The sequence below is a fragment of the Heptranchias perlo genome, chromosome 16 (genome assembly GCF_035084215.1).
Source record: "Heptranchias perlo isolate sHepPer1 chromosome 16, sHepPer1.hap1, whole genome shotgun sequence".
Taxonomy (NCBI): Eukaryota; Metazoa; Chordata; class Chondrichthyes; order Hexanchiformes; family Hexanchidae; genus Heptranchias; species Heptranchias perlo.
This window is the reverse complement of record NC_090340.1, coordinates 27,788,247-27,807,031: the sequence shown is the minus strand read 5'-3', so window position 1 is coordinate 27,807,031 and position 18,785 is coordinate 27,788,247. Positions and strand designations below refer to the sequence as shown.

The following is an 18,785-nucleotide window of genomic DNA, read 5'->3' as shown; positions in this document are numbered from 1 at the left end:
CACAGGACATGATTTTAGCCCAGAGCCAGGGACTCAGCGGGTGCGTAGATATTTGCGTGGGGGACCCGCAAGACAAGCGAGTGCGTCGCATACTACGATTGCAACTCAATTGAAGGTAAGTATTTGTGCTTCTGGTTTCCCATGTGCCAGGCAGTCAGATTGACAGGCTGGCTGCCTGTTGGGAGGAAAAGGAGCCACAAATCGGAGAGTAGGGAGGGAGAGTGAGATTGTGGGCTGTGGAAGAAATCAGTGGGGGGGAGGGGGAGAGTGGGGTGGTGGTAGGGGTGGGGGGGACATGGACAACATCGGGGAGGTGTCCACCTTGGGGTGGTGGAGGGGTCGGCCGATCGTGGGGGACCTGGCGTGCGAGGTGAGCATGTTGGGCTTGGTTGAAGCACTCCTGCTCACCCTGGCCCACAAGCAGTGCAATAAAGGCACTTACCACCTGGATCCTGCCTTTATTGTCTGCTTTCACCTGACGTGAATCAGAAGCGACGGGAAACCTGAACAGGAAAGGTTAGATTCGTTTTACATTTCTAATACACAAAAAATTAAGTGCCTCAACTATCGCAATGAGGTACATTGCCCCTTTAAGTATCGGCCCGCTGGCTTTAAGTGGGGATGGGACTTCTGGGTTTCTTGCGCACGCGTACCCTGACGCACCTGGAAGTGGGTGTGTTGGAGCCGCAATCCTTTCCCGCTGAAGAATTCAACTATTTTTACTACCCCCCCAGCCCACCTGCTCTTCAAGATTAAAGTCACCCCCATGCTCTTAAGAAATTAACAATACGTGAGAATTTCTTAATGAAAGCCAAATGTCAAACCAGCTGCTTTCCAATTTGTTGATTAAAGAACATTACCTGTTCCAGTTATAAGGGTGTGAGCCCTGGCAACACTTAAGCATATTCCACCAGGTTAGTAGCTACTGCGTGGTATACTCTTCATATTGTATCATGTGTGTAATGCAGCTTTGTGGAATAACAAATGTATATTTCACGCAGAAGAGCCAATTTTCCATTTTGATGTTCATCGGGTGAGCAATGGACAGGGAAATTTTCAGGCTGGCAGGCTGTAACTAATGGAGTGCCGCAAGGATCGGTGCTTGGGCCTCAGCTATCTATAATCTATATTAATAACTTGGATGAAGGGACCGAGTGAAATGTATCCAAGTTTACTGATAATACAAAGCTAGGTGGAAAAGTAAGCTGTGAGGAGGACACAGAGTCTGCAAAGGGATATAGACTGGTTGAGTGAGTGGGCAAGAAGGTGGCAGGTGGAGTATAATGTGGGAAAATGTGATGTTATTCTCTTTGGTAGGAAAAATAGAAAAACAGAATATTTTTGAAATGGTGAGAAACTATTAAATGTTGGTATTCAGAGAGACTTGGATGTCCTCGTACAAAAAACACAAAGTTAGCGTGCAGGTACAGCAAGCAATTAGGTAGGCAAATGGCATGTTGGCGTTTATTGCAAGGGGGTTGGAGTATAAGAGTAAGGAAGTCTTACTACAATTGTACAGGGCTTTGGTGAGACCTCACCTGGAGTACTGTGTACAGTTTTGGTCTCCTTATCTAAGGCAAGATATACTTGCTTTAGAGGCGGTGCAACAAAGGTTCACGAGATTGATTCCTGGGATGAGAGATTGAATTGAATGGGCCTATATTATCTGGAGTTTAGAAGAATGAGAGGCGATCTCATTGAAACATATAAGATTCTGAGGGGGCTTGAAGGATAGATGCTGAGAGGTTGCTTCCCCTGGCTGGAGAGTCTAGAATTAGGGGGCATAGTCTCGGGATAAGAGGATGAAGAGGAATTTCTTCACTGAGGGTTGTGAATCTTTGGAATTCTCTACCCCAGAGGGCTGTGGATGCTGAGTCGTTGAGTATTTTCAGGGCTGAGATTGATAGATTTTTGGACTCAATGGGGAATCAAGATCAGGCAGGAAAGTGGAGTTGAGGTCAAAGAGCAGCCATGATCTTATTGAATGGTGGAGCAGGCTCGAGGGGCTGTATGGCCTACTCCTGCTCCTATTTCTTATGTCCTTAAATTGCACCCGCCCACCTGATGATGCTCGCCAGAGGCTCAAATCATTTTTGTGGTTAGAATTAGAATAATAATGGCGAGCTGCCAGCGCTAAAGGGGGAGGCAGGAAATCAGGTGGCTCCTTTGCAGAGCTGAGCTGCAAGTGGGGCCTTAAAGGTGGGGGCAGGGAATGGTGGGGGGAGGAGGTCACAGAGGGACTGGCAGCAGGCAGTAAGATTTTTATGGGGTCAGGAGGAACATTTATGTTTCTGGGCCTGCAAAAATCATTGACAGAGCAAATTTGAAACTATTTTTGGAACAGCCTGCAGCAATCCCATCTACTGCATGGAGCACAAAGTGGAAGTCCTAAAAATGGTGTAGGACCCCAATTTAAATATTTCAATGAAGCTCCCGCCTGTTTTAGCTGGGAGCACTGGCTGCCTACTTCGGGCGACAAGATAATTATAAGTTTTTTTTTAAATAATGTTATCTCCGTGTTTATACTGAAAAAAGTATGGTAGTGAGATGGAAATCATACCCATAGTATTTTGGACTGGTTACTATTGAATTTTTTCTTGTGTGTGTCTGTAGTTACTTCGTATGGAATTGTGAATAATTATAATGTAATTTTATCCCCGTCCTTTGGGGGGGAAAGCATTGGGTTACTTTGGGGAAGCATGCTGAACTTGTACTGATAGATATTTTGTTGTGCTCAATACATAGAACAGGAAAGGGAAGATCCTGTGGAGGGACATTTAGGGAACAGCGATCATAGGGTCATAAGGTTTAGAATAGCTATGAAAAAGGACGTGGACCACTCTAAAGTAAAAATACTCAATTGGAGGAGGGCCAATTTCAGTGGGATGAGAACAGATCTAGCCTGGGTAAATTGGAATCAAAGATTAGCAGGCAAAACTGTAGTTGAACAATGGGCGGCCTTTAAGGAGGAGCTGGTTTAGGTACAATCTAAGTACATTCCCATGAGGCAGTAAGGTAGGGTAACTAAAGCCAGAGCTCCCTGGATGACAAAAAAGATAGAGAGAAAAAAGGGGCATATGACAGGTGTCAGGTTGATGACACAAGTGAGAACCAGGCTGAATATAGAAAGTTCAGAGGGGAAGTGAAGAAGGAAATAAGAGAGGCAAAGAGAGAGTATGAGAATAAACTGGTGGCAAACATAAAAGGGAATCCAAATGTCTTCAATAGGCATGTAAACAGTAAATGGGTAATCAGAGGACAGGTAGGGCCGATCAGGGACCAAAAAGGAGATCTACTCATGGAGGCAGAGGGCGTGGCCAAGGAACTAAATGAGTACTTTGCATCTGTCTTTACCAAGGAAAAAGATACTGCCAGAGTCTCAGTAAAGGAAGATGTAGTTGAGATACTGGATGGACTAAAAATTGATAGAGAAGGTACTAGAAAGGCTAGCTGTACTTAAAGTAGAAAAGTTACCCGGTCCAGATGGGATGCATCCTAGGTTGCTGAGGGAAGTAAGGGTGGCAATTGCGGAAATACAGGCCATAATCTTCCAAACATCCTTAGATATGGGAGTGATGCCAGAGGACTGGAGAATTCTAACTTGATAGAGTTTTTTGATGAAGTAACAGAGAGGGTAGATAAGGGCAATGAAGTTGATGTGGTGTATGTGGACTTTCAAAAAGCATTTGATAAAGTGCCATATAATAGGCTTGTCATCAAGATTGAAGCCGATGGAATAAAGGGGGCAGTAGCAAGTAGCAGCACGGATACAAAATTGGCTGAGTAACAGGAAGCAGAGTATAATGGTGAATGGTTGTTTTTCGGACTGAAGGGAGGTGTACAGTGGTGTTCCCCAGGGTTGGTACTAGGACCACTGCTTTTCTTGATATATATTAATGACTTGGACTTGGGTGTACAGGGCACAATTTCCAAATTTGCACATGACACAAAACTTGAAGTGTAGTGAACAGTGAGAAGGATAGTGATAGACTTCAAGAGCATATGGACAGGCTGATGAAATGGGCGGACACGTGGCGGATGAAATTTAATGCAGAAAAATGCGAAGTGATACATTTCAGTAGGATGAACGAGGAGAGGCAATATAAGCTAAAGGGCACAATTCTAAATGGGGTACAGGAACACAAATGCACAAATCGTTGAAGGTGGCAGGGCAGGTTGAGAAAGTGGTTAAAAAAGCATGCGGGATCCTGGGCTTTATTAATCGAGGCATAGAGTACAAAAGCAAGACAGTCATGATGAACCTTTACAAAACACTGGTTCGACCACAACTAGGGTATTGTGTCCAGTTCTGGGCACTGCACTTTAGGAAAGATGTGAAAGCCTTAGAGAGGGTGCAGAAAAGATTTACTAGAATGATTCCAGGGATGAGGGACTTTAGTTACGTGGATAGACTGGGGAAGCTAGGGTTGTTCTCCTTGGAACAGAGAAGGTTGAGAGGAGATTTGATAGAGGTATTTAAAATCATGAAGGGTCTAGACAGAGTAGATAGAGAGAAACTGTTCCCATTGGCGGAAGGGTCAAGAACCAGAGGACATAGATTTAAGGTGACTGGTTCTTTTGCCAAAGGTGACATGAGGAAAAACCTTTTTACACAGCGAGTGGTTATGATCTGGAATGCACTGCCGGAGGTGGGGGGTTGGAGGCAGATTCAATCTTGGCCTTCAAAAGGGAACTGGATAAATACTTGAAAGAAAAAAATTGATAGGGCGGGGGAGTGGGACTAGCTGGATTTCTCTTGCATAGAGCCAGCACAGACTCGATGGGCTGAACGTGCTGTAACCTTCCTATGATTTTATGTGAATTCTATCTCAGAACTCTTGAAGCTTCTGATTTTTATGTCTCATTCTTTCCTTTCATTCTCTCTTTTTACTTTATCTACTCATTGTATGCAATGTAGTCATTCTTCAAGTGATGACATATCCAGTGATAAATAACCTGGTTATTCCTAAAGCTGGAAGTCTTAGCTTTTAAATTTGCTAGTTTAACAGTTAACTTTTCTCTATGTCCAATTATTTGCTTCACTCTTGCAGTCTGAAATGGGACAATGTACGAAAACAGCTGGACAGTTTTGCTGCAATTGCCGGTAAAACCAAAGGTGGAAGGATTGGTATTGAAGAATTTGCAAAACACTTGAAACTGCCAATTTCACCTCCGCTTAGAGAGGTGTTTGCTCTTTTTGATCGGGTAGGTGTCTTTTCTGTATTTTTTAAAGGAAAAATTGTGTCACGGAAATGTATTGATAGGAAAGGAAGAAGCATTTTTTCCCCAAATTTTTGTAACATTTTAATAAGTTTGTAGAACTTATTGTATGTCCAAGGGTAACCAAGAAATTCCAATAATTAGACCAAGTTAGTATGTACAGCTTGAGTTAATCTAGTAATAGAATTTTCAAGTGACTCAATCAAAATGCTAATTTCTCTACATAACGGGTATTAAAAGCAGTAGTAGTATAACTTCTTCAATGCAATACAGTAATCACGCTCACACTTTCATAAAGCATAACATTGTAATGGAGATCTGTGCAAGTGATCCATTAAATTGTTGTACCAAATCTATTTACTAATTCAATTTGTCAGATTTTGTAAGGCAGTTAATAAAATTTCATAAGTAACTAATATGACCAACTGATGTTTTGTCTTTCTTTGTAGAATGGCGATGGCACCATAGATTTCAGAGAATATGTAATTGGTTTGGTGGTGCTTTGTAGTCCTGCTAACACAGAGGAGACTATTCAATTTGCATTTAAGGTAAAAAAAAGTACTAATATTGCCACTCTGAGAGATTGAACTATTGATTTTGCCATCCGCTGTACATTTTCCAAATTGAGTGAAACCATTCAGATATGATTACATTTGCAGTTAACATAATTAAATGCAGAGTCAATGTTTCCTTGAAGTGTCCAGTTAAAAGCAATTGGTTGCCATTATTCCTGGCACTGTGAACACTATCGGAGCTTGCCATCAACAAGCTATTCTACAGCAGAGAACATTAAATGGATGACATCCTTTTATGATGTTTTTGATTTTGGGACATTGACTGCATAATTCTTCCCACTCCTGTGTGATATAAGAGCAAAAAGAAAAGCAACCGTTGGTGCTGGAGTGGGTGGACACTCCATCAAGTGCCAGGGCCTTGTCTGTCTTTTTTCTGTAGTGTAGTTTGGCATTGGCTGCTCGATGGGGGCTGAGGCGTACTGTGTGGGCATGAGCACCGTGCATTATTAGGAGCTGCCAGTACTTTACTGAGTGATATGAATCTCTTTTGAATACCTGCTTCTCAGTGGGTGGGCTTCTAGTGACTGGGAGAGCAGGAGATTTTCATCTCTACCTGACACCAGATCGCATTTTTCCTCTAGCCATTCTGGAACCTTCTTGCTTCCTTTCCCAGCGGGTGTGTGAAATGTGAAAGTGCCAAGATCCCTGACCTAGAGAGGAGACATGTGTTCCTGTCACAACAGTGACTGAGTGCAGAGTCTCTTATTAAATGTTTTGACTCAGATCAACTCCTAGATATGTAAACTCTCCATCTATAGAGTGGCTCTCTGTCGTAGGAACAGGCGTAGGCCATTCAGCCCCTCGAGCCTGTTCCGCCAATGAATTAGATCATGTCTGATCTGTATCTTAACTCCATTTACCTGCCTCGGTTCCATTACCCTTAATACCCTTGCCTAACAAAAATCTATCAATCTCAGATTTGTAATTTTCAACTGACCTAGCCTTAACAGCTTTTTGGGGGAGAGAGTTCCAGATTTTCACTACCCTTTGTGTGAAGTGGTGCTTTCTAGCATCACCCCTGAACGGCCTAGCCCTAATTTTAAGGTTATGCCCCCTTGTTCTGGTCTCCTGCACCAGGGGAAATAGTTTCTCTCTATCTACCCTATTACATCCTTTAATCATCTTAAACTCCTCAATTAGATCACCCATTAATCTTCTATATTCAAGGGAATACAAGCCTAGTCTTGCAACCTGTCCTCATAATTTAACCCTTTTGCCATGGTATCATTCTGATAAATCTGTGCTGCCCAGAACTGAATGCAGTCATCCAGACGGGGTGTAAACAGCTGTTTACAGCTGTAACATAACTTCCACCCCTTTGTATTCCAGCCCCCTTGAGATAAAGGCCAACATTCCATCAGTCTTTTTGTACCTGTCCACTAGCATTTAGTGATTTCTGTACTTGGACCACTAAATCTCTCATCTCATCTACAGTTTCGAGCTTCTCACCATTTAGAAAATACTCTGATCGATTTTTCTTAGGTCCAAAGTGGATGACCTCATACTTTTCCCACATTGAACTCCATGTGCCACGGTTTTGCCCACTCACTAAATCTATCAATGTCCCTTTGCAACTTTCTAATCCCGTCAACACTATTCACTGTGCCATCTACTTCTTTTAACAGTGTTGTCAGCAAACTTGGATATACGACTATTCCTTCATCCAAGTCATTTATAAATATAGTGAGAAGCTGAGGCCCCAGTACAGATCCTTCGGGGTTACCACTAATCACATCCTGCCAATTTGAGTACTTACCCGTTATCCCTACTCTCTGTCTCCTACCTCCGAACCATTTCCCTACCCAAGCCAATAGGTTGCCTCCAATTCCATGCGCTCTCATTTTTCTTAAGTATCTTATGTGGAACCTGGTCGAATGCCTTCTGGAAGTCCATATCAATGACATCCGTTGACACTCCCTTATCTACCACGTTAGTTACCTCCTCAAAAAATTCAGCGAGGTTTGTTAGACATGATTTACCCTTTACAATTCTATGCTGGCTCTCTCTGATCAGCTCGTATTTGTCCAACTGCTTGGTCACTCTATCCCTAATAACAGATTCTAGTAACTTCCCCACAACTGACATTAGACCAATAGGCTGTTAATTTCCTAGTTTATCTCTCCTACCCTTCTTAAATAATGGAGTGACATTGGCAGTTTTCCATTCCAAGGGGACAATTCCTGAATCGAGAGAGTTTTGAAAGACCATGACTAACTCATCAATAATTTCCTCACCTACTTCTTTTAATACACTGGGGTGGAAACCATCAGGTCCTTCCATAATCAACAAATTTGAATCATCCAAGGGTGAGATTTTCTGTATTTCTTTATTAATTGAACAAATGTCTCTTTTGATTTAAAATTTACTCAGTTGGTTTCAAAGTTAGTGAGGAAATTATATAATATTAGCTGTGAATATCCTGGGTTTGAATATATTTGTGCTACTTTCTGCACATTTACTGTTTTATTCATGGTGGTGTGGTCTTCCAGTTTTGTCATGAGTTGGATAAAATTCAACTTCTGAGCCACTTTACCAAATATATAGTTGTCAATTATATATGGTATAGAAATATTTTATAATGGCTATCTCACTTCATATCTCAGCTGTTTGACATAGATGAAGATGGAAATATAACTGAAGATGAGTTCACTGCTCTCTTGCGATCTGCTTTGGGCGTGCATGATCTTGATGTTTCCAAATTGTTCAGAGAGATCGATGTTAGTGCTTCAGGAAAGATTTCGTATGGTGAGTAACTTTTAGTTGTGCAATTTCCATGTAGAAGAGAATGTCTTCATTCCTTCTCTGCATTTAGTGAAATTGTGAAAACAAATTTTTAAAAGTTTTGATGGTTTCCCCATTGATTTTTTTTTCACCACCTTGTGAAGGCAGGAGTAAGGTACCACAGGTGCTTGTAGCACTCGGGTACATCCCCCCCCAAATAACCCTCCTCAAAAAAAAACACCCGTGAACATTCTTTCCTTGCAAACTACAGACCCACCTCCAACCTCCCCTTCCTTTACATAGTCCTTGAATGTGTTGTCGCCTCCCAAATCCATACCGTACCAGGGGGAACGACCTGGGTGAGAGAGTCAGCATTTTACTGGGGACAAGGACGTCAAATATGAATGTGAGGGTGTGATTGAGCAGATCGGTAGCTGCGGAAGTGTTGTGGTATAACACAGCACATCCAAAACACTAGATCAGCATGCTAGCCTTTTTAGCTTTTACATTTTGGTGCAAATTTCATCAGAAAAATCTCTGATCAAGTATGCTGTGTGAATGTACCAAAAATGCCTCCTTTTGGCATATGGGAGTCAGCTTTAATTCAAAACAAATGGGGCTCGATATTAGCACCCGCTATCGGGTGCGTTCCTGACAGGGGGGCTCCGAAAATCGGGGATTCCCGGGGCGGGGCGGGAGCCCGGCTCCAACCCGCCGACTTCCGGGTTTCCCACAGACGCGCTGATGTGCGCGCGCAGCCCCCGCATGTGGGACTCCCGCAGGCAATTAAAGCCAGCGGGGTGCCACTTAACAGTATTTATTTAGGTATTTCAGGTCGTTTACAGACCTGATTAACGGGATATTTTACATGGGGTGGGATTTTACAAACAACTGGGACTGTTTCCCATATTGGGGGAAACACTCCCAGTTCAAATGGACGTGTTGCAGCTATCAGCCTGTGGCAGCTGCAAAGGTCCATTTGACAGGTGGGGTGGGGGGGAACCCTCACTCATTGCAGGAGGCCACTCTGTCACTTTGGACAAAGTTTGGCCTCCACCACCCTCCTCCTAACAAAATTCACTAACTTGCACACTTACCCCGGTGTCCAGACACGTTTACCTACCTTGCGGACCCCCTCAGATGTACATCTTCCGGATGGGGTCCGCCGTAGCTGCATCATGACCTCCTCAGAGGCCGAACAGGATCACCAGCCTCGCCATCCACGCCGTCCACCTCTGACACGTGGAGCTCCACAACACAGTGCTGTGACGCATCCACCTGCACAGCAGGAGGGAGGGCAACCGCAGAGAGAGATGCGTCGCAGAGGGCACTACCCTCACCACAGGGTTCACAGACGGAGGCTCAGCTTCCTGAACCTCTCTGAGCAACAGTGCACATGGAGGCTCAGAGTCACTCGACATGTAGTCGTGGACATCTGCAGCCTCCTTCATGCCGAGCTGCTCCCGGCTGGCCCGAGCACCATCTTCTTACCTGTCGCTGTCAAAGTCACCACTGCCCTCAACAACTTCTCCGCATCCTTCCAGGGTGCCACCGGGGATATCGAGGACATCTCAGTCGTCTGCACAAAAGAGCCCTGCAAATACACCTACACCCACTCTGCAGTGACACAATGGGTGGCATCAGTTGTGGGTCTTCATTGTGATCCTCAGGAAAGGGCATTATTGCACAAACCAGACAAGATTCGCAAAGACGTGGCAGTAGTGGTGCCAATATAATATGTGATGTGAGTTGGTCAGAAATTAAATATAAGTAAAAACCATGACAAACCCTCAAACACCCTTGTGCATCCCCTTCATGCTCACGACACGTTTGCCTCACGCTTCCTACCGCACATATGTGATGCATGCCCTGTGGCTGCAGCATTGGTAGTGGCAGGTTGAGTGAGGCTGACCGTGAAAGAGATGCATGAGAGGGTGAGTATGAGATAGAGCCATGAGATTGTATGAGGATTGGGTTGAGTGGTAGTGGCGGGATGAGTACTGGGGAGGTGAGTAAGTGCAGGTAAGATGAGGATGAGGTTTGAGTGGGTGTGACGGGTGATGTGACGGAGTAGTGTTGGCAGTGCAGAAGGAGGTTTGGGGTGGGGGCGGTGATGTGGCAGACAGAGTGTAGGGGAATGAGTAAGTGTACTCACTTTGGCTGACCTACTTAGGTCATTGCAGCACCTCCTACACTGTATGCAGGTGCACGATATGTTGGTGGTGCAGGTGACTTCCTCTGCCACCTCGAGCCAGGCCTTCTTGGTGGCAGAGGCAGGCCGCTTCCTCCTGCCCGCTGGGGGGAAGATTTCTGTCCTCCTCCTCCTCCTCACCCCATCCAATGATACCTGGAGCGAGGCATCATTAAACCTGGGAGCAGCCTTCCCCCTGGGCTGCTCCATGCTGTAATTTTTCCTATTTCTTGCAGCATCTGTCAGTGGAGGACTGCCTCTTTAAATAGAGCTCCTCCAGCTGACAGAGCTTACTGTGCATGCGCAGTCCGCCCGACGCGCAGCTTAGCAGTGGGGAACCCGGAAGACCAGGTAAGTGGATCCAATCAGCCTGCGATTGCGCACAGGGCAGACTGATTTCACCGGGCGTGTTACCCACGCGCCCAATAGACCCCCCCCCCCCCCCCACCGCGAACCCGCCGTCCTGCTAATATCGAGCCCATGAAGACAGCATCTTTTTTTTTAAAGGTCTTATTCAAATTAGAGTATATTTGACATTTTTTGTAACACTCAATCAGAAAATAGAAAAAATGAAAGGAAGCAGTAATAGGGAGTGTGACTGACTTCCTACTAAATTGGCAACATGAATGCTGGTTTCATTAATCACCAAGATGTATTGCTGACATATGGGTGAGGCAGTGAAATCAGCATACTTCTCCCTATAAAATGATTGCACATTGCAGGTGGATTCCTTGGGAGTCTGATAAAGGTCTTTACTCTTAAACAGAATGTTTGTACAGAATTTCTATTGCCAACTGGTAAGCATGTCAGTTTTGATGAAGTTGGATGAAATCCTGACATCAACCACATTTTAGCTTTCACTTGAAAACCACAGTCTTCTGTCCAAGCATTTCATTTAGAAACTAGAATCATCAAATGTTACAGCACAAAAACTGGTCATTCTCTTGAATTAGAAGATCGAGCGGATATTTGGTGGTGCTCAAAATGGGAAGAATGCACAAGAATGGGCCGGAATTTTTTGTCAAAATAACGGTGAGGCCAATTATGCTCGGCGTTATTTATGCATAAATGGTACAGCAACTTCAGGCGAGGAGCAGATGCGCGGTTAAATGCCAATGTCCAAAAGTTGCGATCCAAGTTGCATCGCTCCGCCATTAGCTTTGCGAAAACGGCTTTTCATTGTCTGCCTCACCGTTGACATGCATTAAATGTCATGAAGTTGCTGTATTTTTGCAGTAGACACAAAGTAAACTCGCCATAAAAAGTTAAGTCTTGTCAGCGTAAGTATCCTTTTAACGATGTAATTGTTAATAACTGTCAGTCAACCTCTCTGAAAATTAACTGTTATAAGTGTGGAGTCTCATTCGTTCAGGTATTAATTGTTGGTGGAGATTATAAAAACGTCAAATTTAAAAGATTTTACTTTTCCTTTCTGTCTCTTTTTTTCTCTCTCTCAATCCAATCTTTCTCTCATATTTTTCTTTCTGTACCTGATTTGATATTGAATTCACCCACTATAATTTACACTTCCTTCTCAGTCCTTCCACTGTTTATTTATCAATCCTTCAATCTTATCGGTTAAGGAGATACACAGTTGGTTTTGCCCTATTCACTCAGGTCCCAAATGCCCCATTGCCCTCGCTGCGCCGTTATCAGCTTGCACCCTTAGCAACTTAGTGGGCAAAAATGTTTTGAGCTGAAGGGGCAATCAAACTAATGGCAGATGTCATTAGATACCCTGCTACAGCAAAATCTGACCCATTATTTCTGTTAGTAGGTAAATCGAAGACCACGAGACCATGATCTCAAGATAAAAACTAGATACATAATTAGAAAAAAAATCACGCAAAGGGTTACTGGTATGCCGAATGCTTTACCATAAGTAGTGACCAATGGTCAATAAATTACAGCATTCAAAAAGATAGTGGATAATGACTTAGAGGATTGTAAAAGCAGAAAATGGTATTAGTTTGGTGAGTAATCAAGAAAATGGGACTGTGTAAAATCAGCCTCCTGGAAAGTCCCAAATTCAGCAGCGGTAAGAAGTGCCAATGGCCTGTTCCTGTGTTTAAATTAGTATGTTTCTGTATCACAGACAAACTTTTATGTAATGGAGTAAATGCATCATTCTGAACAAATTCTCTACTACATGGTTATATTATTTGTCTAGATTAGTTTGTTTTCTTTTTCTATAGATAACAAGAAGATTTTAATGCTTTAGCTTCTTCAGGTTATAAGTGCACTTTATAATTTTTTTTTAAAAAATTGCAATGTGATTCTTAATAGATGCATTAGAAAAAAAACTTACATTTATGAAGCATCTTATTAAGTCTCAGGACCTCCCAAATCACTTCACTGCCAATTAATTATTTGAAGTACAATGATTGTTGTGTAGGCATTGTTATGTTAGTAACATGAGATTAATTAGAAACTTATGTTGAAGCTTTTTGCACTTTGTGCTAAATTTGACACTTATCAGAGACCGCTGTTTTCAAAGTATACAAGCTTATTTAAGAAATTGGGTCATACAGACCAGCAGAAGCTACACAAATATGCATTTTGTGTAGAATGACTGACTGAAGAGGACTGAAGAGGACCAGGAAAGATCATGGTTGAACTCTTAGAAAACACAACAAAATATCACAGAATCCTCTTCCCCCATTTCACTTCTGGGTTAAGATGTTTACCAAATTACTCATGATAATTAAAGTATATTAAGAGAGACCCTGACCTATTGTGCTGATGAGAAGTTTGAGTTCCTTATGCTTAATTCTGAATCTATGTTAGTAAGATTCTGGGTTCTCTCATCCCCAAGCAGTTAATGTTGCAATTGATGGCCAAATGTACACTGTACTTGCTATCAGTGAGCAAGATTTGAGGCAACCTAGTAAGATCAAATGCAGTGGCCACTATATGAGAAACCATTTACTTTGGTGCCACTATCTATAGCAGCTGCAAGGAGTAAACCTCGCATCTTTGCTATATATTTGCTTACAGTTAAGAATGGTGTAGTTTGGCAGGTTTGTACATTTCTCAGTCCTTTTTCTAAAGCTGGCTAGTACTTGTCCCTGTGAAGCATTGCTGCAGCATAGATTACCCATGGTACGCGGCCTGTAATGAATGAAAAAGCCAAATAATAATGCAGATTTTTTGTTATTCTAGTGTTGTGCATTTTCTGAATGAAACTATTGTGCTGCTTCTCTCCTTGCAAGAGGAGCAGTATATTTGCTTTTTTTTAGATCAAAATTAATTTCAGTAGTAGCAAGAATTAAAGCTGGTAGCAGTTGTGCAAGTAGACAACGTCATGTGGTTTCTTCTCAAACCTCTTGCATAAGTTAGTACTGTCACTGTTAGGGACTTGGTGTAGAATTTCTGGATATCGATTTTGAGAGAAAAATGTACAAGTTTTGAGAACTCTTCATTTCTAGGGCTTCTCTGTAAGTCTTCATTTTAGCCAGACTGTACGAAGTGAAAGAATTTTCTGAAACTGAAACCCAAATGCATTCAGTTGAATAAATGCCATCTTATATTCCAACTAATCATCCTTGGACCAAATAATAAAAGAAAATATGCTTCTTATTAAACAATAAACTGAGTTGGAGATTAAAACAGTTGCATTCAGATCTTCTGGTATCTATAAAAGAAACTGATCTGGAAAAGTGGCATTTAGTAGAGAACAGAATGTCCAAAATTATGAATTAGCCCCACTGTTTGGAAAAAATGCCTGCATTCTATCTTGTTCAATTTGTAACATGAAGAAAATCCTTTCCTTTGGGAGTACAGGATGTTGACAGGAGGCACTGCATCAGGCAGTGTTCGAGTGCTTGTCTGGGCTCTCCACATTCACATCCACCGTCATTTCCTAGCTTTCATTTGGTCATATCGTCGCCAGTCTTTCTCACCCCAGCTCTCGCTCAATTTATGGTATACCAGTGTTTTCGTTTGAGGTCAGTGCCTGGAAGGAATTGTTATGAAGGAGCCAGGCTTTCCAAGATAATCAGCATTTCCTGCTATTTTGTTGCTCTGTAGCCTTCCACAGTGGTATTTTAGGATAAGGGATTTTCAGAGACAAAGCTCTTTCTGGACTTCAGCCTCGTGGGTGGTGGAATATTCTATGCAGTTGGTGTCTAGGATCATACATATGTTTATGCTCTCCTTTTTACTGAAGACACCCTGTCCCACTGATGGTGGTACAATCCGTCTGAGGCAATGTAGCAACAGCATGAGTGTTGTTTTCTACATCCCTGCGATTCGAGAATGAAGCAATGGCAAACCCTGTTTGTGTTCTAATATGAAATTGTAAAGTACTTTAAAAGTAATTACCTTCTGATAAAACATTTATTTTTATTCATAGATGTATTCCGCGAGTTTGCTCTGAAACATCCGGAGTATGCCAAGTTGTTTACCACATACCTTGAACTTCAGCGGTACAAGGCACTGCAGACAAAAGACGAGAATGATCATTTGGGAAAATCAACTAAAGTACATCCAGTCACCTGTGATGATAGCTTAAGTAGCTCAGAGAAAAAGGATGACTGAGTTCAAAATGCTGTTTTGTATTGTGAAGAAAAGTTACCAAAATATATTTTTTAAGGTCCAAGCAGGATTGAGAAGTTCCTGTAGTAAGATCTGCTAGCTGTTATTTTATTATGGTATAAATGCATGGTGTTTGTCATTTTATAATGCTTCATCCTGTAAATATATTAAGATTTTTTTAAGCTAACCGCTCATAAAATTACCAAAATATATTCTGGACATTTTAATTAAATTGCAGCTTTTTAAAAATTAAAACTAAGTCAAAATCTACTTTGTATGTTTTTGTTCATAACTGCAACAACAACTTGCATTTATATAATGATTTTAACATGAAAAAGCACCCCAAGGTGCTTCACAAAAGAGAAATAAATGAGGAAATGGATTCCGAGGCAGGAAGGAAGAGATTAGGAGAGTGGTGGAAAGTTTGGCCAAAAAGATGGATTTTGAGAAGGCTTTGAGGTGGAGAGGCAAAGGGAGGGGTTTATAGAGGGAATTCCTGAGACCATGACTGAGGCAGTTAGAGGCTTTGCAACTAAAATATTTGAATATTCTTATTCCAGCTATGCTATTGAATTTGCAGCCTTTTTATGACTTGCCATACCAAGTCTGGATTGACACTTAGATGAAGCTAGACTAGACCAGATCATACATAATTTGTATATGCTTTACCTCTAATGTTTAATTTGCTATTTAGTGTTTCAGTCGTAATGATGTTATCGTGCCTTCTACAATGCAAAAAAAATCAGCAAATTATACGACATAAATGAACAAACTAATCTCCATTAGACAGGATCAATCTTTACAAATGCAGGTTTACATTTATCTTCAAAGTCAACTGTCAAGGTCAATGCATAAAAGAATTTGTAACTTAGGTTTTATGACTGCCAATAAACAATGTGGCTGGTGAGCTGTGTCGCATTTGTTTTGAGTTCTGCCCCATATTTTTCTGTAATGAAAACTAAAAAAGACAAACTGAGTTGATGGGTGACAGTCCTTTTCACATTGGCCAGCTTTCACCCTTCATCCTGAAGGCACTGACTCTTGCACCTTATGTGTGTTTGTGATATTAGTATTTATATTATACAAATAGGAGCATTTTATATATCTGTTAATAGATTCTTGGCTGTGCAGCCTAAAATAGTAGTTAAAATCCTTAGTCACAATTTTCTTGAACAACCCAAGTGCCATTGTACCACTGAAAGTACAGAAATGTTGGAATTGCTTCTGTACATTTTCTTGATATGCTTACTTGTGGAAATAGAAAACAAATTTACAAGGAAATTGTGAAATGCTAAAAAGGTGGCATATTATGGATTACCCCACTTATTTAATTTGCTAGAGGAAAAGTTCTGTATGAATTTCTTCCTAATCCCCAGGGTTGATTGAATAAAATTCTGCAATATCTATCTACAGCTAAACCTCTATTATTCAATCCTGGCCAATTATAGCCCAAAAATGCTAGAGAAAAAATGCTTCCATTTTTGTACCCACGTTAGCATCCAATATTTTTCGATTGAACATACCATTGTCAGATGTAGAATAAAGTTCCCAACATTCAATGTACAGAATTATGGGTGTATATCTTTTTGCCTTGGACCTCCCCTTCCCTTCTCTCTTCCCCCACCCCTGCCGCATTCTCTGACCAAGAACTGAGCTGAGACTGTTCAAAATTATTTCATTTTAGGAATCTTGCTGTCAAAGTGTAAATTTTCAACCCCTCAGCACTAGCCCACTGATGACTCTACTTGAAGTTACTTCTCAGTACCGTGTAGCAGGTATCTCAATTCATTGCATTTCAAAAGCGTCCATTTCAACCATCTATAGCAGTTAATTCCTGTCATGTTTGATCTTAAAGAATTGTTAGGTGTGCACTGTTCTCAGGTCAAAATAGTATTGTCATTTGGATACTCGATTGAATTAAGTTTGATTGACAATCCTAATTTCAAGGGGAATCGTGTCGTAAAAGCATGATTATATTTCCAGTTCATTTATAAATCAGAGTATGTCAGAAGGGAAGACCTTGCAATGGATGTTGGTGCTGCATAAATTCACAAGGGGAGTTCTCAAGGAACCAAAAGAGATTGCTGAAGTAAAGCTTATTGGATTATTTATGTTCTTGAACTATGGAAGACTTTTCCCACTGGAGAAGTTGACAGAGCTAAAGACTCTTCAGAGGACTTTTTTATGTTTATATGTATGAAAATATTGCCTTATACTTATAGTATTGCCTAGTTCCTAAATTTCTGAATATATGATTTAAGTGTAAATAAATGTGGTGAATTTAATCTAAGTGTTGAGGCTTGTGTGTGTGATTCCTGCATTTGAATTGATAAATGAATTGAGAATCCTACACAATTTTCAGTGTGCACTGTTAGTGCAAGATATCGTAATAGCTAAATGTAGGCTTTGCAACTTTGGATGTACACTCCTGAATCACAATGATGTGGGAGTCTGGTGCAACATCTGAAAGGTAACAGTGTATAAAAGCTTGAAGTGTAACATATGTGCAACTAAATTAAAAGTCCAACATTTGTGATGTAAATGTGGATGTACAGTAATTACTTTGAGATTGTGATGGGTGTATCTGTTGAGAGTTAATTTTTGGTATATACTGTGTTTTTTGAACCTGGGTCATGTGTTGACCTTCTATGGTACATAGCGACACACTTTGAGTAAGCATGAAACATTTGATAGTGGAGTATAGGGACAGACTTTATATAAAGCATAGGTTATCAATCTATATCGTACACAGGAGCAGCTTCAGGTTTCTCTCTCTTTCAAGCTCTCCAACCAACTCTGGAAAAACCCACCCTTATATACCTCAGTTTGCCTACTTCAAAGGTACATCTCACAGATAAGACTTCATGATTTATCTGTTCTTGGATTCTTTCAAGAACAATTTATTTACATGAACAGTCTTAGTTGCTTACTTCAAAGGTACATTTCATAAACAAGACTTCCTGATCTATCCGTTCTCTGAATCTTTCAAGAACAGTTTATTGACAGCTTATTTACCTAAACATCCATCAATGGGGAACAAGGAAATGGCAGAGCAATTAAACAAATACTTTGGTTCTGTCTTCACGGAAGAGGATACAAATAACTTCTCAGAAATGCTAGGGAACCAAGGGACTAGTGAAAAGGAGGAATTAAAGGAAATTAGTATTAGTAAAAAAAAAAATAGTGCTGGAGAAATTAATGGGACTGAAAGCCGATAAATCCCCAGGGCCTGATAATCTGCATCCCAGAGTACTAAAAGAGGTAGCCATGGAAATAGTGGATGCAATAGTTGTCATCTTCCAAAATTCTATAGATTATGGAACAGTTCCTGCAGATTGGAGGGTGGCAAATGTAACCCCACTATTTAAAAGGAGGGAGAGAGAAAACAGGGAACTACAAACCGGTTAGCCTAACATCAGTAGTAGGGAAAATGCTAGAGTATTATAAAGGATGTGATAACAGGGCACTTAGAAAATATCAGTGGGATTAGACAAAGTCAACATGAATTTATGAAAGGGAAATCATGTTTGACAAACCTACTG

The 18,785-nt window shown here is 41.3% G+C and overlaps 1 protein-coding gene across 1 annotated transcript in view; it reads left to right on the top strand.

The window, feature by feature from the left end:
• lpcat2 (lysophosphatidylcholine acyltransferase 2) overlaps positions 1-17,785 on the top strand; it is a 65,109-nt gene extending 47,324 nt beyond the window's left edge. Inside the window, exons 11-14 of the mRNA XM_067997870.1 lie at positions 5,052-5,205; positions 5,670-5,768; positions 8,399-8,540; positions 15,062-17,785. Of these exons, the coding sequence (XP_067853971.1) occupies positions 5,052-5,205; positions 5,670-5,768; positions 8,399-8,540; positions 15,062-15,246 (580 nt within the window). The 3' untranslated portion in view covers positions 15,247-17,785. The remainder of the gene's footprint in view (positions 1-5,051; positions 5,206-5,669; positions 5,769-8,398; positions 8,541-15,061) is intronic.
• Positions 17,786-18,785: the final 1,000 nt, after the last annotated feature.